The 26,069-nt window shown below is 54.6% G+C and overlaps 8 protein-coding genes across 8 annotated transcripts; 4 read left to right on the top strand and 4 right to left on the bottom strand.

The window, feature by feature from the left end:
• Positions 1–593: 593 nt before the first annotated feature.
• On the top strand, positions 594–1,262 carry CORC01_07338 (uncharacterized protein; the record flags this gene model as incomplete). Its single annotated transcript, XM_022618975.1, has 2 exons — positions 594–737; positions 813–1,262. 2 exons carry the CDS (start codon positions 594–596, stop codon positions 1,260–1,262), a joined length of 594 nt encoding a protein of 197 aa, XP_022474438.1.
• Positions 1,263–2,437: 1,175 nt separating this feature from the next.
• On the top strand, positions 2,438–3,073 carry CORC01_07337 (uncharacterized protein; the record flags this gene model as incomplete). Its single annotated transcript, XM_022618974.1, has 2 exons — positions 2,438–2,549; positions 2,850–3,073. The coding sequence occupies 2 exons, from the start codon at positions 2,438–2,440 to the stop codon at positions 3,071–3,073; spliced, it is 336 nt and encodes a 111-aa protein (XP_022474437.1).
• A 796-nt stretch (positions 3,074–3,869) lies between these two features.
• Positions 3,870–5,265, bottom strand: CORC01_07336 (bacterial alpha-L-rhamnosidase domain-containing protein; the record flags this gene model as incomplete). Its single annotated transcript, XM_022618973.1, has 3 exons — positions 3,870–4,281; positions 4,344–4,430; positions 4,490–5,265. The coding sequence occupies 3 exons, from the start codon at positions 5,263–5,265 to the stop codon at positions 3,870–3,872; spliced, it is 1,275 nt and encodes a 424-aa protein (XP_022474436.1).
• A 939-nt stretch (positions 5,266–6,204) lies between these two features.
• On the bottom strand, positions 6,205–8,975 carry CORC01_07335 (uncharacterized protein; the record flags this gene model as incomplete). Its single annotated transcript, XM_022618972.1, has 2 exons — positions 6,205–6,967; positions 7,072–8,975. 2 exons carry the CDS (start codon positions 8,973–8,975, stop codon positions 6,205–6,207), a joined length of 2,667 nt encoding a protein of 888 aa, XP_022474435.1.
• An 865-nt stretch (positions 8,976–9,840) lies between these two features.
• CORC01_07334 (fungal specific transcription factor domain-containing protein) lies at positions 9,841–12,562 on the bottom strand (the record flags this gene model as incomplete). The annotated part of the gene is made up of 7 exons (XM_022618971.1): positions 9,841–10,388; positions 10,453–10,633; positions 10,703–10,878; positions 10,958–11,231; positions 11,297–11,844; positions 11,910–12,282; positions 12,500–12,562. 7 exons carry the CDS (start codon positions 12,560–12,562, stop codon positions 9,841–9,843), a joined length of 2,163 nt encoding a protein of 720 aa, XP_022474434.1.
• A 1,525-nt stretch (positions 12,563–14,087) lies between these two features.
• Positions 14,088–17,531, top strand: CORC01_07333 (adenine phosphoribosyltransferase; the record flags this gene model as incomplete). The annotated part of the gene is made up of 1 exon (XM_022618970.1): positions 14,088–17,531. The coding sequence occupies one exon, from the start codon at positions 14,088–14,090 to the stop codon at positions 17,529–17,531; it is 3,444 nt and encodes a 1,147-aa protein (XP_022474433.1).
• A 102-nt stretch (positions 17,532–17,633) lies between these two features.
• CORC01_07332 (uncharacterized protein) lies at positions 17,634–21,023 on the bottom strand (the record flags this gene model as incomplete). Its single annotated transcript, XM_022618969.1, has 3 exons — positions 17,634–19,912; positions 20,030–20,333; positions 20,406–21,023. 3 exons carry the CDS (start codon positions 21,021–21,023, stop codon positions 17,634–17,636), a joined length of 3,201 nt encoding a protein of 1,066 aa, XP_022474432.1.
• A 2,559-nt stretch (positions 21,024–23,582) lies between these two features.
• Positions 23,583–25,200, top strand: CORC01_07331 (cytochrome P450 51; the record flags this gene model as incomplete). The annotated part of the gene is made up of 2 exons (XM_022618968.1): positions 23,583–23,923; positions 23,988–25,200. 2 exons carry the CDS (start codon positions 23,583–23,585, stop codon positions 25,198–25,200), a joined length of 1,554 nt encoding a protein of 517 aa, XP_022474431.1.
• Positions 25,201–26,069: the final 869 nt, after the last annotated feature.

Raw genomic sequence — 26,069 nt, 5'->3', positions numbered from 1 at the left:
TCCTTGCGGCTGCCAATCTTCAATCAACCCCGCCCCCCTTCCGCCAGGGCATTCTGTACAGTGGTTGGTTGGGCGTGAAAGCGAGAAAAGCGAGAAGCGAGAAGCTCCAAACAACTACTTTGACGACCGACCGACAGCTTCCCAACCTCTCTGCCCAATATTGTCTATTTTCTTCTTCGTCCTTTTTTTTCTTCTCCCAACCTCCAACCTTCCATATCAACTTCTTTCCCCGTCGAACGGGTCATTGCCGTGCATAGGTGATTGACGGGAATTCCCTCGAACATTTCACCGTACGCAAGAGAGCCGACGCCCCAACGTCGCACCCGAAGACATCAAAGGACCCCGGGAATCAGGACTCTGGCCCGGTCAGCCGTCGCTGCCAATCGCCGAGGCCGCCTCCGTTGCGATACCACCCTCGACGTCGACGACAACCCGACCGACCGGCCGACCCGCCGTGCCACCGCACTGCACTGCACTCGGAGCTCATTTTGAAAAGAATCACAGCAGCCAACATTACTTACCGCCGGCGCATGATTCCACGATAGAGGCCCGCACCTCACCGAGCGATCGAGGCGAACCCCTGCCTTTCCAGCATGGCGCGCCCGCGCATCCCCACCCTCTACGGCATCCTCCAGTTCTGCCTCCGCCTAATCCTCGTCGTCTTTGAGGTGTGCGCCCTCGCCGCCCTCATCAACCTGTCCAGATACGGCTTCAATTTCCCACTCGGATACCTCACAGTAAGCTCCCACGGACTCTGCCTATTCCCAACCAACTCTTTTTCCATGCTACACTCGTGCTAACTACACAACCAGTCCGTCTCAGGCATCGTCTTCTCCATGGCCGAATTGGTAACCCTCGCCAACGCGACCCACCAAATCCCACGTATGCGCACCGCTGCCATTGTCGTCGCCGACTTTGTCCTCTTCGTCCTCGGCCTCGTGGCCTTCTTTTACTTTGTCATCCTCAACGGCTGGCGCACCGGCAGCCCCAACCGCGAGTACCGCGCCTGGAGCAATGATCCCCTGAGGGTTGAGAAGGAGACTTGGGCGCCCTGGTACATGTGGCTCCAGCTCATCGCCGCCGTGCTGCATTTCCTGTACATGGCTTTGCACTGCGTCGATGCGTGCAAGGAGGGCGGGCCGGAGCAGCAGCGCCGAAGGAGGCACAGGAGGCGACAGAGGGAGGTGGAGAGAAGGGAGAGGAGGGCGGCGAGTAGCCGGTTGGAGGGGGATCCTGAGACGGCGCAGGTGCCGACGAGTTGAACCGGTGAAGACCGGTGAAGACTAACAAGACGTCTTCTTTTTACTAACTTTTTGCATGGAAAATATCCTCGGGCTTGGGTAGGGGCTGCTTTTTTTTTTTTTTTTTTTTGTGGGGGGGGGGGGGGGGGGGGGGGGGGGGGGGGGGGGGGGGGGGGGGGAGGGGGGGGGGGGGGGGGGGGGGGGGGGGGGGGGGGGGGGGGGGGGGGGGGGGGGGGGGGGGGGGGTTTTTTTTTTTTTTTTTTTTTTGGGGCGTTTTGGAGACCAGGAAACAGGATTCTGCATGAGACATGGGAGACGGAGATTTGACGCGGCCATGAGCAAGTGCTGGTCTTGGCCGGGGGACATGAATATTCACGCCCATGCCGGCGATTATTGGGGGAGGAAACGGAAACATCCTCCCCTTCTTCCTGGAGACTCACACTATATTGGGTAACACGGCGCGGACACAGAGACATTGGATGGCCGACGGCCGTGGTGTAATTCTAGACGACGATCCATCAAAGCTGATGAGAGCGTACTAGGTACTGGGATATCTACCAGTACTAACACATTGTCATTCATGACTAGGAAAGATACCCAAACTCAATTTCCAATAGCACAAACACCAGGATTAATTCATGACTAATGATGCTCACGGATTTCGCCATTTCACATGTATCAAGTCTTCACCATTCCCACTGGCGACGTACTTCACTTCCGTCGGATCCGGCTCAGTTCCTCTTCCCCCCTTTCCCCAATGACCACCTCATCGGCGGCGACCTTTGAGAGCGTTTGGGGCTGCGAGGCTTGGGACCGTTTGAAACGGTAACGGTAGCCACCTTCTGGTGGCGGCTTTTGGCGCATGCCAAAAAGTCAATCGGGGCAGTCCTCGTCTGTTCTTTCGGGATAGGTCGTTTCCATGCTCATTTTCACTCGTTTGGTAGTTTTGCGGTGAAATACTTGCTCTGATTGAAGAGCAAGCGGATTCAACGGTGATTTCGAGAAAAAGGATCTCTACAATCGCATATCAAGGTCTTCTTGAATGCTATTACAATGACATGGCCGATATCCTCTCAAAGACCCGCGACTGCTTGGGGTCTAGCTCAGATCCCGCTAGGACTGTTCCCCGGTGACTGGTGCCAAAGGGACCCTTGCCATACCACACAGACATTGGCGCGCTAAGCTCACAGCTCGCAATGGGCACTCGCGGGCTAGTGAAGCAGGTCTCGGTATCCGAACAGCCAACGGAGCCGCGGAGTCGGAGTCCCGGGGTCATTGACTACCGGGTATCCGGTGAAGAGGAGTTCAGTACACCTCAAAGTTGGAGGTGAGGGGAAGGTGAGGGGAAGGGGCCAAGAGGGAGGGCGGGGGGGGGGAGACATCTCTTCGAGACTTCGGATCTAAGACGCTCTGAGTGAGTTTCTTATCAACGAGCGGAGTGTTCGGGCTTTCGTATTTGGGCAACCTCGTATTCCAGCGCAAACGGGATTCTCCGGTTGGAGAAGCTAGCACGTTGCCCAAATGCCGACTTCTGTTCACGGCAGCCAAAGGGAAAAGGAAAAAGGCTTATCACAATCAGCTCAAAATCCACGCCATCACGGCACATAGGCCGCGCGTCTCTCCTCGTCACCCGCGCACTCGTACCACATTCAACCCTTCGCCGCGCCCTTCCCGCCGTCCGCCTACCGTCCCTCCTTGCCCCCGAGCGCCACCCATCCCCTCGTGCCCTCAGGCACATCCCACTCCACCGCCGCGAAGCCACCGCCGCCGCCGCCGCCGCCTTCCCCGATGACGACCCACCTGGCGCTAAACCGCCCCCAGCGCCGTCGTGAACCCGGCCTGCGCCTCCGTCGGCATCCCCTCCCCGGCGCCAAATGACGCCGGCGTGAGGCTCCACTCTCGGCCCGCGGGCTTCGTGACGCGCAGGCCGACGAGGTACTCCGTCATCGCGCTCGTCGGCCCGCTACTCCACCCGTGCGCGTGGCTCACGTAGCTCGGGTCATTCGTGTAGCCCCCTCGCCTTGCGGTACCCAAAGGTGCCGTCGGCGAGGTAGCCCTCGATGACGGTCAACCCGGTGCCGTTGGGGGTGGCGTAGGTACCACACCCCCCCCCCCCCCCACCCTCGCGGGAGGCCCGGGGGGGGCCGCGGGCGCGCCGGGCGCCAGGGGGGCTTTGCGTTCGGCGCCCACGGGGGCAGGGGGGGGGGGGGGTGGCCCGGGGGGCCCGGGGGGGGGGGGGCGGGTACCCCACCCCCCCCCCCCCCCAGCTGTCGCGGATGACGCGGAGGGCGCGATCGGGGGCGGCCGGCGACAAAGTGGGCTTTCGATTTCGAGACCTCGAGATGAAAGGGGGAGGAGATGTTGCCCTGGGAGCTCGGGGGAGGAAGGGCCGATGGGGGGGTCCAGTTGGTGGTCAGGACGGCGGAGAGGGAGGCTGCTGCTTTGGGGCTGCGGGGGTCGTCGACGACGCCAAAGGCGAGGGCGTAGGCGTTTGCGTCTTGGGGGGTAGAGGGTTTTGTTCTTGTGGCCGTCGATGAAGGCGCCCTTGGTAGGATCCCAGAAGTTGGTTTTTATTGCTTTTTGGAGGGATGCTGCGCCTGCGAGCCAGGTTTCTGTGAGATTTGTTGACTAGTGTCTTCCTGATGATGTACCGTCTCCTGCTGTCGTCGTCGTCGTCGTCGTCGTCGTCGTCGTCGTCGAGTTTGACGTGCTGTTGGAGGGAGCGAGTTCCGCGAGAAAGGCACCGGTTGTGAGGGTGCGGTAGAGGAGCATAATGGGCGCGCTCCCGTTCAGCGAGTAGACGTAGCGCGCCCAGTCGCCCGCGGCCGTCGCATTCAAGATCCCCGTCTCGGGTATGATCTTGCCGTAGATATACTCCATGGCCCAGAGGTACGTCGCCCAGTTGCGCGCCAACCAGTCCACGTCCCCGGAGAAGAGGACGTAGTTGTAGGCGCCAATCATGGTCCACATGTGGTAAGGTATCGCTCGTGGCGTCGAGATACGGCGGTCCCGCGCGCGGGGGAAGATTGCCCGAAGGCCCCTTGGAAGTCAAAAAAGTGTCTGGCTGGCGTTGCGGGCGGACTCGAGGTCGCCGGTGCTGACAAAGGCGGAGGGGGGACGGCGACGCCCATGTCGCCGAGCCAGATCCAGCGGTCGCGTTTTGCGCCGTCGAGGAGGACGGAGGAGGCGCTGGTGCCGAGCCAGGCGGCGTTGGACCAGCCTCCGGTTGTGATGTCTTCGGTCAGGACGCGGCCTGTTTCTGCGGGGCGCGGCGTTGGTTTGGAGGGTGTAGGCGCCGCTGTATCAGATTTTTGTTGAGAAGGGGGTCGGAGGAAAGGAAGTAGCCTTGGTAGGCGCGGAGGTTGGACCAGGTTGGTCGGAAGACGATTTCGATAGAGACGTGGTCGATGGCGAGGGTGGGTGCCGGCGTGGTGATGGTTGTGTTGTTTGTGGTTGTGGTTGTGCTGGTGGTGTTGGTCATGAGGTACAGGGTGAGGTATCGGAAGCCGCCGCGGAGCTGGGGGAAGGGGACGGTGTAGGATCCCGGGCCGGGGGCGGTGATTTCATGGAAGAGGGCGCCGACGACGGAGATGAGGGACTGGCCCGGTCCGCGGTAGTTTCCGTTGGAGTTATCCGAGTACTCGCCAATCCAGTTCTTGGCCTCCGTCCACGCGAGGCCGAGGATGACGGGCCCGGTGCCGGTGCCGGTGCCGGTGAGGGTGTAGTTCACCGACGTGAGGCCGCCGACGAGGACGCCAAAGTCAAAGACCAGCGCCGAGCCATTGCCGGTGAGAGTTTGGGTTTCACGAGAGGGGAACGAGGCGAGCTGTTGGCCTGTCGCGAGGGAGAGGATCGACTTTGGGCGCGCTGTGCGGGAGTCTGGGGCGTAGATGTCTGCATCCCAGAGCCCCGGGAAGGATGCTGTTGTTGGGTGGGTGCAGGTTGCGTTGCGCCAGCACGATGGGGCCGATGTGCTTGTGACGACGAGGGCGAGGCCTGCGAGGAGGGATTTGGAGAAGACCATGGCGGACGGACACCCCGCGTGCGGTCTAGACAGTTCAGAGTCTAAGACGTGCGGCGCAGAAAGGAGGTCCGGTCAGTTCGTGACATGCTGTGTGGTTCGACGTCCCTTTTGGGGTGGTGTACCGCGGCATTGCTACCCCTGAGGCTAACCTTTTCCCCGTTGATACAGGCACTGGTGATTCAAGTGATTCAAATGCCTCGAATTAGCCTAAGAAGAGGCCCCCGCAAGGCCCCTATGTCCGTCGTATCATTGTCATCTCCAGTCCGGTTTCTTTGGTGGGAGGTGGCGGGCACGAGGTAGTGGCCTCCCCTTGCCCCAGGCCCATGGGGTCGTTCCCCCTCGGTGACTTCGGGTCAATGATGGGTGGTTGATTTGGGTAACTTTCTGCAGCTCTGCAGCTGAACACGAGTCGGGGTTCCCGCTGGATCAGAGAATGGACGGATGAATTGGGGGTCGATCACTTGGCAGAGAGATGCAGGGGAGCCTCCCCATAAGACTGGAGTCAAACAAGCAAATCAAGAGATGGAGAGGAAGAAGAGGAGGAGGAGGAGGAGAAAGAGTGCGGGGTTGGGGGAGGTCTCGAGGTTAATTCGTTTGTGGGGTAATCTGGAGAAGCGGGACGTTGTTTCTTAGCATTCCCTGCTCTGCGTTGAGTTGGTTCATCCAAAGTTGTCATCATCTGTTCTTGTTCTGAGATTTTAAACCCAGGATTGTGGATTTGAGCTCGAAATGTATCTTTCCAAAGTGTCCGTGTACATTTCATATTCCGCTCCGACAAAGCATCAAAAGTTTGAGACTGCAGAGTATCTCGCAAAAGTCTCTTCATGATAAACTTAACAGTTAAACTGCAAAAATACATGTATTGACTAGATCGGACACACTCACGTGCCCAGATCTTGAAATGTCCTAGAACGAAAAGCTTATTCTAATTGTAATCCCTCACGCTTTGGAGATGGTAACCTCAGCTTGTCCGCCAGACAAGTCAACGAGATATCCTCCCCGCGACTCGCCAGCTCCCGACACCGTAAACTTGACCTCTCCAACAGTCGTCTGCAGCCAAACAATAGTCGAGGTGGCCTTGAGCGCCGCCTCAGAAGCCGCAGGCCTCACGCTCAGCTTGACCGTCGGGCCTTGCTGGTCGTACGTGACAGTCTGAATCGCACCGGCGCTGAGCACTACCTTGAGCCCCAAATCAGCAACAAACACCCGCCGCCGCACCGCGTCGCGAGGCTCAGCAACCAGGGTAGTCTCAGTCGACGCCACCACGTTGCCGCCAAAGACGACCGCGCCGTACGTCTCGTGGTTGATGATGTACACCGCCTGACCTAGACCCAGCCCCAGGAACCCGAGGCCGTAGTCACCAGTGTACGGGTCCCACGCGAGGTGCTGGGGGAAAGAGTGAAACGCCGCCGAGGGGCAGCCGTCGCCGTCAATGTTCGTCAAGGGCGCCGTGTTCCCGGCAAAGGCGACGCGGATAGCGTCGAAATCGGAGGGGTTCCGCTCGTAGTAGTGCAGCATGGGCAGCGAGTTGAGGCCGGAGCCGTAGTGGTGCACCTGGCGCTCGATGCCCTCATGCTTGGCGCCGTAGAGGAAGTCCCAGTATCGTCGGGCGTTGCCGTTCCAGCCCCAGTGCGCGACGGTGGGCATGTAGCCTCTGATGCTGTTGATGGCTTTGATGGCGGTGTTGTTGTGGCCAAAGTACCTGTTGCCGACGGTTAGCCGACTATTTGTCAAGATTGTGATTTTGTGTCGGGCAAGACTTGCTCGGTCCAGTAGTAGACGCCTTCCTGCCCGGTACTATCCCACGCCATCTCGCTTCCAAACGGCACGGCCAGCGTCTCCCAGAACTCGGCGCGGTAACGCATGTTGGCCTCGAAAGAGGCAGCCTTCTTCGTCATGTTCTCCCTCTTGAGGTCCTCGAGCAGCTCCGCGAACACCGTCTCGCCCATCAACCCGGTCAACCCGTAGTCGCAGTCCTTGGCACCGTTCTTGAGGCAGTGCTGGACCGTGTGGTACGCCTGGTTCAGATACCAGCTCCAATCAGCACGGGTCTTGACCTGAGGGTAGTCCCTCGCCACGCGGTACATCGACCAATACGCCACGACAGGGTGGACGTAATTGTATGCGCGGACGGTGGTGTACGCTCTCTCCTTGTTCCACGACGTCCAGGACGTCCAGACGCGGGCCGAGTCGTAGGCGTAGTCGACGGCGTCCGGCTGGTAGAAGAAGGTGCTCGCGCGCACGGCGAAGGTGTCGTTGGCCGGCTGAACCGTACCGACGATGGTGTCGTGGATGAATTCGTCCACGACCGCGACCTCGGCCTCGACGGGCTGGACGAAGAGCTTTGTGGCGGCGGCGACGTAGGCGCCGGTGCCGCCCTCGTCGCTTAGGCCCGCGATCCAGACGCGTGCGTCCTGGGTGACAATGGCGTTGGCTTCCTTGTCGTAGCCCATGATGGAGGGCGCGCGGCCAAAGGGGTCGGAGGCGTTGGTGAAGTGGGCGGCGGTGGTGAGGAAGTGGCCCAGATCCGAGACTGTATCTGGCGCGGGCTTGGTGATGTAGTACTGCACGACCTGCGTCTTTCCGTCCTCGTAGGTGATGGTCAGCTTGGCCCGGCCCCAGGCGCCCGCGGTCGGCGTGAGGAGGTAGGGCGAGCCCTTGGCGGTGGTGTCCTGCTTGATAGTGAAGGAATCCTGGCTGTCAATGGTCTTCACGGGAGAAGGATGCGTGAGGTAGAGCCTGGCTGTAAGATCGGCGGGGACGACATAGCCGGGAATGCCCACGGCGAGGGGGATATCCGCCTTCGTGACCGCGTCCTCGATAGTCTGGATACTCTCCGCGGCGACGAATTTGAGTCCGACAGAGTACGTCTCCCTAGCCTTCAACGTCTTTGACGTGGGCGTGTTCCAAGGCGTGGCACTCTTCCACTCGTTGTCAGCCCATGCCTGCGAGTGAATCATCCACTCATAGGTACCCTCGTAGGTCTGCGATTGGTAGGAGAAATCGCCCGTCGGCTCGGCGAGGAGCCTCCACGCCTCGAGCGGGCTCGAGCCGAGCGGCGCGACGACGAGGGCGTCGCCAAGGCCCTTTATGGGGGACACCCGGACGTATCCGGCGTCAAGTCCTATGTAGGGATCCGCGAGGGAACATTTTGCCTGCGTCTCCTCGGCCGACGGACGGGAAAAGATGTTGTTGATGGCGACGGGGAGACCCAGGGCCCCGAGCTCGACGGTGCCGTTAGCGGTGTTTGTCAGGTTGATTCTAAGAGCGAGGCCGTCGCCGAGGGGCAGCCATTCGCGTGTCACAGTCAAGGGCACACCGGCGGGCAGCGTTGCGGCGAGGTCCGCTGCTGCGATGACGCCTGGGGCGAGGTCATTGAGGGCCTTGACGGGTTTCCTGGCGGCGGCGGAGTCGACGGTTGTCCAGTTACCGACGCTGCCGAGCCTGAAGCGAAAAGAGACGTCTCCGATATGGTGGGCACTATTCAAGGTCAGGTTCGCAAGCAGATCCGAGGGCAAAAAGTCAAAGTCGGATCCGGGCTTAAGGGAGGCGAGGGTTTGGGAGTCTTTGACGAGTTGGCCGGTGAACTGGCCGGCTTTGAAATCGAGGAAGCCATTGCCTACGCCCAGAGCGTCGCTGGATTGGCCGTTGACTAGTAGGGAAGTCAACGCCAGCATGAATGCTGGCACGAGAAGCGGTGTCCGAAACATCATAGATGATGCGGCTAATCGTCTCAACTAGATCAATCACAACGAAGGCCTTGCTTGATTTATCACAACGGGAAGCGCATCCTATTTATCGCCACGTACAGCCTCTGTAATGCCTCCATCATCGGTCAGGATCAGTACACCAGGTAGTATGTCTGTACAGATCTGCGTTATGGACCGTTAATCTCCCCATGGTTTCATGCGATCTGGAGCCATCACCCATAGCAGTAGCTCGGGAACCATTGATACGAGGCAGGGCGCTCTAGCATTCGGTCGCATCATCTAACCTGGTCGGCTGTAACCCAATGATTGACAAGTCCGCTTGCTGTTTCTCTGCAATCTGCAGCATAGAGGGAGGGAGGGGGGCTGCCGGCTGCAAATATCCATGTGCGTGAGCGGGGCGGCTAGTTTTCCTTGCGGGATGCCGATAGAGCCTTTTTGTCCCCCATCCCCTGTTCTCTGACCCCATTCAAAATGCAACTGATATCTCGCTGGCGTAGCGAGGTGACCAAACCCGGGACGCGTCTAGTCTGGTTGGCTGATTAATCGCGAGGATATTCGTTGCAACGTAGCTCTACTAGCCGAGCCCAAGGTAGCTTGCTGATAGCTTCTTGCTCCGATTGTGAATTGCCTCAAAGGGAAGAATACGATCATCAACGTTGAGTTGCTTGTGTAGACTTTAAAAGTCTAAAGCATTGGTTGATTGTGAAGACAAAGCTTTACAACCTCATGGGACAGTTTCACGAGACTGAAGAAGTCGGGGTCACCGATATTAATCAGCCCAGAAAACCGAAAATAAACTTTTTCAAGGAATGAATTTAGAGTGCATTCTTCTTACAAACAACAACCCTCTGAAAGACCTACAAACTTATGCCTCATCCTGGACCATGGTGAATGACATCCACTCGTTGTCTTCCCACTCCATCGAGTTGACAACGTCTATAATTTGCTGCGTGGTCAAGTCCTCCGCCTGGCTGCTGCTGTCTTTACTCAACTCTCTGTAGACCGGCAACGTCGTCTCTTGACTTAACGGCGATCTCGTTTCCGCTGGCAAAGGGGCCGGCTGGAGGGCAGCTGTCGAGCAAGTATCTGGTTGTTGTTGCCAGTCAGATGATGGCACTGGCTGTTGCTGCTGCTGCTGCTGCTGCGCGATGATGGTGGCTGTTGTTGTCAAGTCACTTAGCGGCCGAGGCCGAGTGGCGTCGAACTCAAGCAGCATCTCCTCCAGCTTCTGCATCTCGTTCTTCCTGAACTCGGCGATGAGGTTGCCGCTGGCCACCATTTCTTCGATAATGGCGTGCGACTTGTCAACCCAGGGTATTTGGCTCTCTATGAGGCGCGAGTCGACACCGCGGGCGACGAGGAGAGCGACCATTGACACGAAGAGAGAGTCTAAATCTAGCGGGAGGAATGTTTCTTTATAGCGCAAATTAGAGTTGTGACTCTGATAGGAGTTGAGTGGGTTCTTGTGAAAACTCACCGAGTAGTCCTTGCGCTCTAAGCCGGTCGAGAATATTAAGAATCTGGATACCAGACTCTGCGCACATTTGTAGCGGGTTCCGAACTTTTGGCGATGCCATCAACGAGTCCGCCTCGAGTGGGGAGTTGAATCTCTTGATCAAACAGCATAAAAGTAGAGGTCGTGTGGCAAGGATAATACACTTTAGCGTAAACATTAGTGAGAACTCTAAAGGGGAAATCGTCAGCCTCATTTCCCTTCATTTACTTACCTGGTAATATAAAAGATGCAAATGGGCAGAAAGCCTCGAGATGCCGTCGAAACGTTCATCTGCAAAGAGAGGAAACGAAGTACGCAGTTCGTCAGCCACGGCAACAATGCTTTGCAGCACCGCCTTTGTGCTCAGGACGAATTTCTTGTTGAGGCGGCCGTTCGCCCCATAGACGGCTAAATGACCGGGGGGGAGCAGGATATTAGCACGCTGTGACTCGAGCAAAGGGTGTTTACGGATGAGGAACAGACTTACTGCTACTTATTTCAGCAATGATTCGAGCAAACTTGATCTGCATGCTTAGTGCGGTGGTGCGATGAACGGAACCCGGATACGACGGGAGCTGGCAAAAGACGCCCTCGTCCAGAGTAGACTGAGGCAGCCCCATCAAGGAAGTCATCTGTCGGTCGAGAACGTAGACTGTCCACCATATCTTGCGGCATCGCTGGACTAGGCCGGGCCCCAAGTCCATTATCGGCATGTCTGTATGCATCCCGTGGTTCATCGCCACGCTTTTAGCTTGCCCAATCTATTTTCGTTGATTAGTCTTGGATGCAACTGCCCAAAATTCCAGCAAGACAGCAAAAAACTTACAAAATTGTGCGCCGCATGTCGAAAGTCCAAAGCTTGATAGTACCACGCCATCGAGCACAGAATCTCTGTCGACATGATGGGCTCCTTGCAGAGCGCGGTGACGTCTGGCAGGAGCTGCAGCGCCCGCACGAAGAAATCCGCCCCAGCCGGTCTCTTGTTCCCCCGTGTCTTTCTCTGGATGAGGCTCTTGCCAAAGGCCAGAATCACGAGGAAGTGGATGTACCAGAGGCTGTTCTCCTCCGCCCTGTCGGTGGAGGATTTGGAGTAAAAGGTCTGCATGTTGAGCATAAACTCGTCCTCCTCAAAAAGGTGGAACATTTGCCCGCAGTGGAACTTGACGGCGTTGATGAGGAAGATGGCGTAGTCGTGGCTCGGTATGAGCCTGTTGTCCAGGGTCTGCGTCGTCCTGGAGCCGTCCCAGCCGAGGTCGTATGCGAAGCCGTCGAAGAGAAGGCTGTTTGTGGGCAAGGGGGACTGGCAGACATGTTCGTATGTGACGCTTAGGACTTGACGAGAGAATGACCAATTTGAGGAAGAGCCAAGAAAGTCTATGGGTTTGGTTTAGTTGCCATATACATGTAACAACATGCAATTCCGAGAGGAAAGAACGTACACGGTTGCCCATTGGATGCAGACATGCAGAATCGAGACGGTGTTGCTGTAAGAGGATTCGTCAAGTCTGGTCCATCTCCATCTCCAGGTGGTGAGTGTCCGGACGTCCCGTCAGGAGTATGATAGCTTGACCGTCTACGCTCATCAAAGCGTGAGGGGTTGTTTGGGTCATCTTTTTTTACTAAATGAGCATAACCCGATGTAACTTCAGCCAAGGAGTCATTACCTTCTCGACAAGCGACAGCATCATCATCGCCAGCAGCATGCCTTAAGCTCTGCTCAACCAAGGCTCTTGCTTGAGCGCGCTCCAAGCGTGCCACCTTTTGCTGCAACTCGGATAGGTATCTAGACAAAAATACCTTGTCAGCGAAGTGCTACTCAGTCAAGTTGTTTGAAAAGTTGGCAAAGTCACAGCTCACCCTTGCGTCACCATGACTTTGTTATCCCGCTCGTCAAATATACATGTCAGCCGCCGCTGCGTGCAATTGTTGCACGGATGAAGTCCGGAGCACTTGATTTTCTGCCTCCGACATCGCGAGCAGCTGGTAATGGCTTGTCAGTTATGCCTGGCGGAAAAGCAAGAGGCAAAACCCCGGTCACATACGCATAAGATGACCGCTTCGTGATCCGTCGTTGAGTATTTGAAGACTCCATTTCAGGCTATAGCACTTTATTCAACTCGGAAGCACTTCCAGAGGCTTGACAACGTAGAGCAGTATGAGTGTGGTGTACGGTGGACAAGGTATCTGAGTGATGAGATACCGAGTGACGGATCGCTCAGGTGCTAGAGATATCGGAAGGCCGGTCCGGCTCTAGCAATCACGGTGCGGGGTTTGGGCGTCCTAGGTCGTTTAGTGTTCACTCATTTTCCCGGCAGTCTGCGTCCGAGGGCGAACTGGCGAAAGGTAGATAACACTGAGGGCGTGACTGGTCCGCTTAGCAAGGGCAATCCCAGATACGCCTATCTCCAAATTCCTACTCGAGCATATTTACTGTTGGTTCCGTGCGGGGTGCATGTCACCACCCGTTGCAAGCCGCCTAGCAGCAAGATAGCATCGCTCATGGCGGAACACCGACATGGGTCACTGTTATCGCGGCTTCCGACCCCGGGTGCGATGCTATTGGTCAATCCGAAGCGCAATATCAACTCTATGTTATGGTGCGCTCAAACAAACGCCGCCAACCACGGCGTTTTCAGTCAACTCTGTGAAACTAATCAAGTTGGCGAATTATGCGGAGTAACTCTTCATTTCTATAATTCTAAGTCTGGATTTGGTGGTTCTTTCAATAGGTTGAGAGCCTTCGTAGCAAACTCATAACGAGCAGGGCGGGGGACTTTACACCCATCAGTTAGTTGTCTTGAACTAACTTTGAATGCTTGAGCGACTTCATCCCATAGAATGAGGGCCTGAAATATATCACGCCGGAAACTTCGATGCAGAGATGCGCCATATAGAGAGTTGAGACTCACACAATTCAATGTGCGTGTATGTTCCTATTTCTTACATCCTGCCGCACTCTATCGCAATACACCAATATCTCTTCCTTAATTAAGCTGAGTACCCGGGTGAACAAAACAAGAGCAGCGGCTTCGCAACTTTGCTCATCGTGCGGTTTCTCGTCGAGAGGCTCAGAAGCCACTTCTCCTTGAACTCCCTTCAACAAATTCTGCTAATCCTTAAGGAAGGCCGCCATCGGACCTCTGATCAACCAGGCCAAAACAGGCATGTCCGCAACCGCATCTTTTCTCCGCATCTTTTCTTGCTGTTTTGGTCTTCCTGTAGAATACGAGCACCGTCTAAACATCATAAATTAAAGTTTTTTTGTTTTCAGAACTGAATTTCTTGGCATAGAAACTGCTGCTGACTTGTTGGTAAGCCATGCATACGGCCAGCCTGCTGGCCAAACACGATGACAGCTGCATGATGCCGGAGGCCGACAAGTATTGCAACCACTGAAGAGCGTTTTATTGGGTTTTGTGCAACCAAGCCGGCCAGTTGCACAGGTCTACAATCTCACGTCAATGTATTTGATGCAAAACAGTTGGCTCAGTGCGGCAAACCACTGCAGCGCTCACCTCTCTGATTAATTATTTAAGGCGCCACAGCCTGCTCGACTTGTGCGGTCTCGGCATGGTATCCTCCTCACAAATCTACCTTTTCATCCTCGCTACCTGGAGATGGCGACGCTAGAACATCTCACGCGCGTTCTAAGGCAACAAGCCACCATCAACGAACCACCCGCAAGCCAGCTTTTGTCCGATGCACAATACAGCGCCGGCTTCAGTTTCTTCAAACAAAGCTCTGGGTGTACAACATACCAGGACTTCGTTCTGCCTCAGCTATCTGAGCTCCTCATCCCAATCTTGAACTCGCGTCTTCGCACCTCAGTCCTGGAGATTGGACCGGGACCGGAGAGCGTGCTCGGATATCTACCCTACGATACGAGGCGCAAGATCAAAAGATATACCGCCTTTGAACCGAACTGTCTTTTTGCTTCGCGATTGGAAGAATGTCTCACGTCGACCGAGAAGTCTGGCTCCCCATTGCCCTGTCTAGAGGAAAGACCCGACATCAGGCATCGTCCGTTTAACCTAGACAATTCACCAAAGACTCTTGGAGAGGACAAGTTCGATGTCATCCTATTTTGTCACAGCATGTACAGAATGCACCCCAAACACAGCTCTCTCTTTGCAGCACTGGATCTGCTCGCTGAGCAGCCGACAAACGGATTGGTGATCTTTTTCCATAGAGACGGACCGCTGCACTTGAACGGGTTGGTCCCTCATCAAACCGCCAGCTTCCCGAACGGAATGGTTCGCGTCAAAGACACCGACGACTCGCTCGACTGTTTTGCCTCGTTCATCGCAGGCTTTATCCCTGAACCTAAGGATATTCTCCTCGAATGGCGGAAGCTTTGCCGCGCCCTCGGCCGTCGCGATGACGACGGCAATCTCGTGTTCGCTGCGCCCGATATCATGATGGCTTTCACGCGGCATTCGACCGCATTGCCCGAGTTGAAGTCGCAGCTGCCGGCCGTCGCCGACGGGAATATGCCTGTCAAGAACCGGGAAGCTCGTCTCCACCGTCCGGCCTCGGTCATTAGACCTACACATATTCGGCACGTACAAGAGTGTGTTCGCTGGGCCCTGGAGCATCGCATGGCGTTGACGGTCGTGGGCGGCGGGCACAGCGGTCATTGTCTCTGGCCCGACGTCGTCGCTGTTGACATAAGCGCCTTAAACCAAGTCCACGTTATCAGCGGTACAGGAAAAGCTGGAGGTGGTCTTGTCGTCGCCGGTGCCGGCTGCAAGACGGGGGACATCATCCGCGAGACCATGGCACAGGGGCTCACGGTGCCTCTGGGATCTCGACCGAGTGTTGGGGCGGGTCTGTGGCTTCAAGGTGGCATCGGGCATCTGGCCCGACTCCACGGGCTCGCGTGCGACGCCATCGTCGGTGCCGTCCTCGTCAGCGTCGACTCTGGACGGATTTTATGCATCGGTCATGTACCTACTCAACACCAACCCGCAGGTGCCATGCGCCCAGAGAACGACGAAGAAGAAGAATTGCTATGGGCGATCAAAGGAGCGGGAACGAATTTTGGCATCATCTTCAGCGTCACCTTTGCAGCGCATCCAGCTCCGATGTTCTTGGTCAGAAACTGGGTCATACCGATGCGTGACGGCGATGAGGCGCAACGCAAGCTTGCCGCATTTGACCGGGGCGTTGCTGCTCAACTTTCCCGGAACTGTTCTGCAGACGCGTATCTGTACTGGGACGTTGGGAAACTACATCTCGGCGTGACTGTGTACGAAGCCTGGACCACTGAGAAAGCATCGGGAGCACCCACGCCCATCCCCACGCCCATCCCCACGATTTTGGGCCCGGAGCACAGCTATAAGATCGTGGACAGCGTTGGTCTCTTCGAGACCGAGATGTACATGTCAGGGATGCATGGGGGGCACGCTGGCGGCAAGACGTCCTCTTTCAAAAGATGCCTATTTCTCAAAGAGATTGGAACGGTCGATATTGCAAATGCATTGATATCAGCCATCCATAACCGCCCCTCTCCACAAAGTTATCTCCACCTCCTGCAAGGCGGCGGCGCCGTCAGCGACGTGCCGGAACCAGCCACCGCATTCGGCTGCCGCGATTGGGACTTTGCCTGCGTCATCACCGGTGTCTGGCCGCGCGAGCAAGACGGAACCGACGTTGCCCGGGCCGTCGTGGAGTGGGTCTACGCCGTTGCCGAAACTTTGCTGCCCCTAGGCACCGGAGCGTACGGCGCCGACCTCGGACCGGATCCCCGGGACACGGCAATGGCAACCAAAGCCTTTGGGCCAAATCGCCCGCGTCTGGCCCGCCTCAAGCGCACCGCGGATCCGCGTCATGTACTCGCATACGCCTGCCCCCTCCCGAGAGAAACGATGGAACCACGCCTCATCCTCCTGGTGACGGGGGACAGCTGTGCGGGCAAAGATTACTGCGCCGAAGTCTGGGCTGATGTTTTCAACAAGAATGGCAAGACGGCGCGTGTCGTCAGCATCAGCGATGCCATGAAGCGGGAATTCGCAGCGGCGGCGGGCGCGGACCTAAACCGCTTGCTCTGCGAGCGGGAGTATAAGGAGAAGCACCGGCCGGCGTTGACGGCGTTCTTCCATGACCGCGTTCGGGAAAGACCTCGGCTACCGACGGAGCATTTCCTAGAAGAGGTGTACAGTTCTGTTGGTGTCGATGTACTGCTCATCACGGGCATGAGAGACGAGGCGCCGGTCGCGAGTTTGGGACACCTTGTGCCGGATAGCAAGCTCGTTGAGGTCCGTATTACCGCCGGCGCGGAGATTAGACGATTTCGCCGAGGAACGAACGACGGGAGAGAAAAGTGTAGTGGCAATCACGAGGGTGACGGCGAGCTGCCGGCGACGAGTGACGTGAATGGTTGCAGGCCCAGCTTGGCTTTCCACAACGAAACGGCAGGAGACAACGTCGCAAAGGCCTTTGCAGAGCAAAGCCTGCTTCTCTTCATCCACGACGACTTGAAACGGTTAGCCAAAATGACGCGCATCATACCAGACTTCCCACGTCCGGGTATCAACTTCCGCCACGTCCTCGACATTGCCCAGACACCAGGTGGCCTGGCCCTATGCACGTCTCTCCTGCAATCTCACTTCACGGGTGCCGCCTGGTCCAAGGTCGACGCCATTGTCTCCTGCGAGGCGGGCGGCTTCGTCTTTGCGTCGGCGTTGGCGTTGCAGGTTGGTTTGCGGTTGGTCCCGATCCGGGAGGCCGGCAAGCTGCCGCCGCCTACGGTTTCTGTCGCCAAGCCTGCGTCGCACATCTCGTCGAGGGTACCGGCGAACGGGGTGAAGGAAAGGAGGGTGGAGATGGATCGCGACGTGTTATCGTGTGGAGCGTCGGTTGTGGTTGTGGATGATGTGTTTGCGTCCGGGGAGACGGTTTGTGCGGTGTTGAGGCTGTTGGAGCAGGCCGGTGTGAGTGTGGAACGGATCAGCGTGATGGCGGTGGCCGAGTTCCCTGTTCATCGTGGCAGGGAACTGTTAAACACTCATGGATTTGGGGTAGTCAATGTTCAAAGCCTTTTGGTATATGGTGGGCCCTGAACTGGTGAATTAGTTGTTAGGTTTCAGACATGGAAGGTCGAAGATCACATGGCAGGACGAGGGATTGAACTCCTACAAGTGGTATATAATACAATTGCAACTTCACAGGTCTTGCCCCAATGTGACCTGGCAAAGGGTCGCCAAGGTGCTTGGGTGTTGCGGTCCTAAGATCCTGAATCTGGCCTCGAAAACCTTGCCAAATAGCTCCTTTGCTTCCTCCGCTCGTCCTTGTTTCTGCATGGTATTTGCTAACCTTTCCATGCCTCCCAAAGTCTCTGGGTGTTCTGAACCAAGAATCTGGATTTGTAAAGCCAGTGCTTGGCGATAGACTTTCTCCGCTCGATCAGTCTGCCCTTGAGAGAAGAGAATGTCGCCTAGGGTCCCGAGAGTGAGAATCGTGTTTGGATGTTTCGCTCCTAGCATTCTTGTTTGCAGCTTGAGAGTTTCCTGGTTCAGGCTATATGCCTCTGCGTGTTTTCCTTGTTGGCGAAGCGCATCGGCTAACCACCTTTTGGTGAGGCATGTGTGCGGATGGCGATCTCCCAAGATTTCTACGCGGAGAGAGAGCACTCGTCTATGGGTCTTTTCTGCATCCGCATATCTTCCTAGGTCGCTTTGCGCAACGCCCAAACAACTCATGGTCGCCAGGGTAGCTGGGTTTCTTTCTCCCATTACTCTTAGCTTGGTCTCTAGTAGGCTTCTATGCATCGTCTCGGCTTCTTCGTATTTCCCCTGTTTGCCTAGTGTCTGAGCAAGATAACCGGTGGTCGTGAGGATGTTTGGATGCTCAGAGTGCAGTACTTCGTTCTGCAGTGCGTGTGCGTCTCGATGCACCTGCTCTGCTTGAGCGTACCTGCCGTCACCGTACATCGCTTGCGCGAGGTAGTTCATGCTTCTCCCAACTTCGGGATCCTTCGGGCCAAGAACTGTTTTCCGAAGTTCCAGGACCTTTCGATGCTGAATCTCAGCTTGTCTATGCTTGCCCTGGTGATTCAAAGCTTCGGCCATGCCAAACATGTTGCGTAGAGTATCGCGATTTTCGATTCCTGACGCTTTTATCCGTAGCTCTACAGCCTGCTCAAATACTTCACCTGCTTCGCTGTACTCGCCATTACTGTAAAGGCATTTTCCCAACTTTTCTGCTAGCACGACAACCTGAATGTCACCATCCACAGCAACCCCAGCTGAATTTAGGAGGTACTTCGCGTGAGGTAGGTATTGGGTCCAGGTCGATCTGTCCTTATGCCCACCATCTGGAAGAAGCTTAACAATCCGTAGGATGACGCTGCTAGTCCACTGCTGTAATGTTTTCTCGCTTCTTAGCCAGTTTCTCATCGCCAAGTGTACGAGCGGGTGTATGTCGAAACTAGACCCGTCTTCTCGTTTTCTAATAAATGAGTATGCTTTGAGTGCGCCAATTGCCTCCAGATCTTTTTTCTTAGAAGACGCTGGTAGAAGAAGAGATTGGGGGATGTTATCGTTGCATATACATGCCATAAAAGAAAGATACTCAATCGCTACCGGATTGGCGTGGGTGAGTTGACTGAAGGAGACCAGCCATGTTGTGGCTATTGAGTTTTTGGTCGTCTTGTATCTGCCATGAACCTCAAAATCCTCCATCAAAACTTCCATAACTCCAATTTCGCTGTCGTTGTACAGATCTGTGTATTCCTCAATAGTTGTGTCATTCTCGTTGATGTATGCCACCGCCTGAATGATTGCCAGAGGTAGGTATCCAAGGAGACTAAGGAGATGCCTGGCAGATTCTGCTTTGGAAAGTATGTCTCGTCGCAACAGAGACTTCTCGAATAACTTGTAGGCATCGTCTTGGCCCATGATTTCCAAAGAGATGATATTGCTTGCGGCCTGCTTGACAGCTACTCTGCGATTTCGCGTAGTAAGAATTGTGGAGCCGTACAGACTGGATGGGATATAGTCTATCAAGGCTGGGGATATTGGTTCGCTGTCGGTTGGCTGTCGGAAGATAACGTTGATGTCGTCCGCGTTGTCAATTATGAGAAGCCATGGGTCTGTTCTCTCGCTATCGCTCAATGCATCGCACACGAGTTGCTTCACGTCCGCTCCTTTCGCATCAATGCCCGGCACATGAAGCGCCTGACCAATTCGCTTGTAGGCTTGCTCAAATGCCAGTAGGTCAGTAGCCGGAACCCAGAAGATTGAGCTGTTTGGATGTTCCTGCTTTGTGCGAAACGCGAACTCGAGAGCAATCTGAGTTTTGCCGACGCCACCAAGCCCGAATATTGCCATATTGTGGCAAACATCTTTCGACGATGACCACTGTCGTAGGGTAGAAAGCTCCTGCTCTCTTCCAACGAATTGTTTATTTCGGGAGAAAGGCACAATCCAGTGAGGTTCTGTGACTGTGGCTGATAGTCAGCACCAGATGTCAGATCAAGGCGGGACTAAGGACCTCGTCGCTGTAGTGGGTCTACACAGACAATAGAAGAAACTGCTTCTTACTGAGTACTAGGACGTACCTCTTGGCTGGCTTGGCATGTTACCGACGTTATCCAAGACAACGGGTGATACCGCCAGTGTCTGGGGCTGCTTTTCAGCAATGGTCCTAGGCAATGCAGTGACAAGTTCCTTTGCGTATGCTGCGGCGACTGCTGCAGCATATTCCTGCCATAACTTGTTCTTGTGTGCATCTGCGTAATCGCATATGCCTCGTATCACAACACATGGAAGCTCGTTCATCAACCCGGCAGCTTCCATTTCAAAGCATAATACTCCACCATGATGGGCACTGATAGTATCTCGTAGTCGACCACTCTTGATTACCTGATTCGATGATGATATCAGCCCGTAATGAACCTTAATTAGTTCATGAGGTTGCCGTAGTGGCCGTTCAACCTCCTTCCACGATTCGAATGCCTCCGGATCTTCAGGCTCCGGCTCGTACAGCGTGTCAGAGAAGCTATCTTGACGAGTGAACTGGGGGGACAGATTAGGGTGGCGTTCTACCATTTGCGATAGGTAGTACCCAATCTTGTTACCCTGGAGCTGGTGTAGGGATATCAACTTCGAGATTGTTGTCCTCAGTACTGGTGGTGGCCCATTTAGTGACCCAGTTCTCAACCAGCCGCCGTCTTTGGTATTCTTTCCCATATCATGCTGTACCACGCCGCCAAATCCATTGGCCGGTATGCTGACGACAACATCACCAAGTCTTATGTCGTGATCTTTGCTTGGGACACCGCCGCCAATGCCTACCATCAGCCCCATTTTCAAATTGGGGAAGGTGGCGAGCATTCTGGTGGCAACGGCAGCGGCTGGATTGCCCCCGATCTCCCCAGTTGGCAAGCTGGCAACAACGATGTGGAAATCTCCTATACTTCCCAAGAAATAGTTGTTGGAGTCCGATCTCGGCTGGGGTAGGCTGTCGTGTGTGGCATCAAGCATTGCTATTGCCGCTGTCATCTCCTTTGGCAGAGCGCAAATCCAGCCAATGGTATAGGCGCCATGATCCATGTCTGAAAGCGACACGGTATATGTTGAACGGTTACGTTGGGTTGCAGCATCTATTTCTCAGGCTCGAAAGACTTGGAAAGATATGTAATTGTGACGGCTCGAGGTGTTGCAATTGGACGAAACAGGTGAGGGGCATCCAAAAAGCTCCCTTGGGTAAGCCTTGAGGCGATCAAGCAGCTGAGCAGGCGGTGGGCAGATTATTATGAAAATGTCTCAGCACATGATGTGACTAAGAATCTACTTCACCTGGTGTAACAACAGACCAAAAGTTCTGTCCTGTCAGAAGCGGTGATTGTCTAGCCCCCACGTCAGCAACGCGTGGGGTTATCATCCCCCTGGCCAAGCTCGTTATCTAGACCGCCCTCACGTCTTCCTCGTTAGGAAGCCTTATCAGTGACTCTGGGCGACTGCAGGAAGGAAAGTAGATATCAGTTCTTGATCCCTCAATTGGGTTTCGACTTGTCATTGGGTCTCAGTTACAATATGAACGAGCCTTCGACTATGTCAAATGTCTCTGAGCTGGGTAATACACCACCCAAAATCGGGTTGATAAACCCAAAAGACTGCACCGGGCCAGGACCAGGGAACGGCAGTTCCATCTGTTGCATTGGGTGCGCCTGGCCCACTTGATGCATCAAAGTTAGAGTCTAGGTTGCGTGATTCAACCATCTTGAACAGAACTGATTATCGTTTATAAGTGAAAAGTGTTCTCAAGCGGGATATAGATCCCATCAGCCAACATTGACTGACAGAGGGGCGGGGATTTAACTAAACAAAAAGTCTTTTTAACCGTAACCCTTTTCAGCGAGCTGCAGGCTTATATACCTACCTAAAGCAGTGATTGCTGGTTTACGCATCACAGGTGTGATTGTTCGAGTCGAACCGTGGTGACGAAGGGTCAATCAACTGTATATTGATCTCTGCGTGAGGTGGAAAAGAGAGGTTCTAACCGTAGGTTAGACCGTCAGTTGAACGCTGATATAGAGGCCGTCAGATGGCCCCTGCGCTAGCGCTGACTCGAGGTCGAATTGGGCTTCCAATCCGACAGTGATCAAGTATCTTATGCGATGATGCAGCCCATCTGTTTCGTCAACCTCCATCTCAAATGGTTACTGTGGCGTGAATTCAACCTACAATCAAAATTTCGAAATACGAAAACTGCCAGAGACATGTGAAGTATAAGTTAATGAAGCTGGTAATATTTAAAAAGTTCAGGTGGGCCTTTCATAGACGAGATTTTAGTTTAAGTGTCATGGCTGGGGCTATAATGTAGGTATAAAGGGAGTTTTACTACGTAAACCATCAGATGACCGTTATAATAGTATCACATCAGTATATACAGGCTTTGTCGTAGCGGAACTTACCTTATACTACCTTACCTACCTTAGGTACCTGTTGCCAAGTTTAAAGCGGTCCCGTCGCCATGCTACAATCTTCTAATCGGGCCATGATTTAATCATTTGGTGCGCAACTGCTACTGCCCTGTGTTCACAGACGGTTGAGATCTTGGTCAGTTCCAATGCGAGCCAAAGGAACTGCGTACGTATTTAAAAGGATAAATGGCACAATGAAAATGGTAAGAATGATTATTATAATAGGTTAAAGAAAATTCATAGCCCTCACAGTAAGAGGAAAAACAGTAAGGGCACTTCAGCCAATTCTTCGTCAAGCGAAGTAAGAATAATACGACGTCGAGGAACTATAAGCGGTAACTCTTCGCCGAATGGAGACACAGACATTTGAAACATCGCAGACAAGAGGACAATATAAGCAATAACGGCCAACCCCCCTACTAGGAAGCTACAGTTATCTGCCAGGAAAGCTCCTTAACTTTGAAATAAGAAGAAGTGTTTTCAGCAGATAATGTGACATTAGGAGTCATTCCTCCCCGCAAAGGCTTGCTAGCCATAATTTAAATACATCTCATTCCTCTCCCAAGACAAAGTCTTAAAGGCTCGGACGTGCAGTATTTACAGAAACTACCCCACAAAATTCAACTAACTAATGTTCAGTGATCAAGACGGTGAAATCATCTTGTACATGTAGTAAGGAGCGAATCCCAATAATTGCTGTACCGATTTATGTAGAGCTGCCGCATTGCCAGGGGGTGACGCTTTTCCGCCAGACCCAACGGTGAGTACGAATCACTCCTTGGCACCCATCGCTATAACCAGCCAACGAATTATTACGACACGGAAACAATTTTATCAAACCCGAATACGAGAACTCTTCCATAAATACTGGCCGTTATCGCCTAGACGGCATACGCATACAGTCCGCAGCCAGCACAGTCTTCTATACCAGTGGGGGCCAATTGTGCCAATGCGCCCTGCAGGCTGGCATACACGTCCAAATGCGAATACGAATTCGACACCTTCACTTACAACCTCACTTACACCTTCACTTCCTTACACCTTTACTTACCTACACCTATGTATTTCTACGTTGGCTGTCATTCGTTTTTAAAACACAAACCTGCCTTCAATACTCACTTCTCCCATTCACACGGCATTGAAACTGCACCCATATTCGAACCTGGCCTCGCGACAACATCTCTTCATGGCTGGCTTCATACCAATCGCTCCGTCGTGGGCTTATGCCGGCAGCCTCGCCCTCGCCGCCCCCATTCTGTCCATCATCCTCCTGAACATCCTCTGGCAACAACTGCCTCGCCCAAAGTCCGAGCCGCCGTTGGTCTTCCACTGGCTTCCATTTATCGGCAATGCAGTCTCGTACGGAATGGACCCCTTCAGCTTCTACTCTCAATGCCGCGAGAAATATGGCGATGTCTTCACATTTGTACTGTTTGGAAGGAGAATGACTGTCTACCTGGGAATTCAAGGCAACGACTTCATGCTGAACGGCAAGCTGCAGGACCTCAATGCTGAGGAGATCTACAGGTAAGAACCTAATCCTGAACAGGACTACTGCAGAACCTGGGATACCAAAGATATGGTGCTACAGCCCTCTTACCACCCCCGTCTTTGGGAGCGACATTATTTACGACTGCCCCAACTCCAAACTCATGGAGCAGAAGAAGTTTGTCAAATTCGGTCTCACCCAGAAAGCCCTCGACTCATACGTCCCCTTGATTCAGGAGGAAGTTGTCGACTACATTCACTCAGCCCCGGCCCTTCAAGGGACCCACGGCACCGTCGATATCCCCGCCGCCATGGCTGAAATCACCATCTTCACCGCCAGCCGCTCTCTGCAGGGCGCCGAAGTCCGGAAGAAGCTGACGGGCGAGTTCGCCGAGCTGTATCACGACCTGGACCTAGGTTTTCGGCCCATCAACTTCCTGATGCCCTGGGCACCCCTTCCCCAAAACCGACGTCGTGACATTGCCCATGGCCGCATGCGAGATGTCTATTTCGACCTCATTAACGAGCGCCGAAAGGCCGGAGACCTGGCCGACCAGGAACCCGACATGATTCGTAACCTAATGGACTGCGTCTACAAGAATGGCACGCCCCTTCCCGACAAGGAGATTGCTCACATGATGATTACCATCCTGATGGCTGGCCAGCACTCATCCTCATCCTCCAGCGCATGGATCATGCTGCGTCTTGCCTCGCGACCCGACATTGCTGACGAATTGTATCAAGAGGTGATGCAGCTCGCCTCCGACCCATCGAGGCATGACCCGCTGTCAGGACAGCTCCAGCACGCCGACCTTGGCAAACTCCCTCTGCTTGCCAATGTCGTCAAGGAGACACTCCGCGTGCACTCCTCCATCCACTCCATCATGCGCAAGGTCAAGCAGCCAATGCGTATACCCAACAGCGACTACATCGTCACCCCGGATAAGGTCCTCGTCTCCTCTCCCATCGTGACCCATCTCAGCGAGGAGCACTTTCGCAACGCCATGTCGTGGGATCCACACCGTTGGGACGACGTAGTTGAAGCCGACGACGACATTGTCGACTACGGCTATGGTGCAACTTCCAAGGGCACAAAGAGTCCCTACCTACCCTTCGGTGCCGGCCGTCACCGCTGCATTGGCGAGAAGTTTGCCTATCTCAACCTGGCCATCATTATCAGCACCTTGGTCCGACACTTTAAGTTTTCCACCCTGCACGGCAAGACTGGCGTGGTGCCGCCTACAGATTACACATCCTTGTTCTCTCGCCCAACGCAGCCTGCTGTGGTCCGTTGGGAACGGCGCAAGGTCACATAGGCGCGCGAAGTGATGTGTGCAGGGGGTGGGGGGGGGACTATGACGCACGCATATCTGGACGTAAGCCTGTCAGCATGCAAGGCTCAGCGGAGGTTATTGAACGCCGCGGCCTGCGGCTCTGGCCCTGTTCAATATTCTTCCCGTTAATAGGTTAATAATAGAATATAATCACGATTATGAGTAGGCTGATGCACGAGTATCCGTACCGTGCACGCTGGTATGTGCTGAGCTTAAGTGACAAAAGATCTACCCGGGCTATCTATTGGTCCGCTCTGATACTCTAATTCCTACTGATCCTTAGCCGCACCCTAACACCCCCTATCTACTAACTCTATCTAAGGTACGGATAGATAAGGTATTAAACCCATACATCTAAGAAATGCACGTTGCATCGTGCACGATATTACACCGAGGTTAACATGGGATGCGCAACGTCAGTTGGTTGTACCACTCGTCAAGATGCCATACAAAGCGACGCTAGGTATTCGTAGGGAGTCAGAATTGGCACCAAAACGAATGGAGGTTGCAGAAGGCATATGGGTACGGATTTGGCTTCGGGCTCAAGGCTTGCGATCCACTGTTTGTCGGGCTGCGTGGGCCGCTGCTTCAAGTGGGTGGTTCCACCTCTTCTCGAAGACAATCAATCTTCCATTGAAATCGTACCGTACTACTACCGTACGAAGCCACGCTGCAGTCTTACAACTTGCCATTGTCGGATGAGCGATCTGCTGTATCTTGGTGATGGCTTGGTGGATGCATCGCTTCGGGCTTCACGACGAGCACACAGCGAGCGATCCGCTTGCCTTCCCAGATTGCGTCGTGGTGCTGTTTCCAACTCCGCTTTTCGACAATTTCGTTCTCAGTACCTC

This window comes from Colletotrichum orchidophilum (genome assembly GCF_001831195.1).
Source record: "Colletotrichum orchidophilum strain IMI 309357 chromosome Unknown Scaffold_59.1, whole genome shotgun sequence".
Lineage (NCBI taxonomy): Eukaryota > Fungi > Ascomycota > Sordariomycetes > Glomerellales > Glomerellaceae > Colletotrichum > Colletotrichum orchidophilum.
The sequence above is the reverse complement of the archived record's forward strand: the minus strand, read 5'-3'. Positions and strand labels throughout refer to the sequence as shown.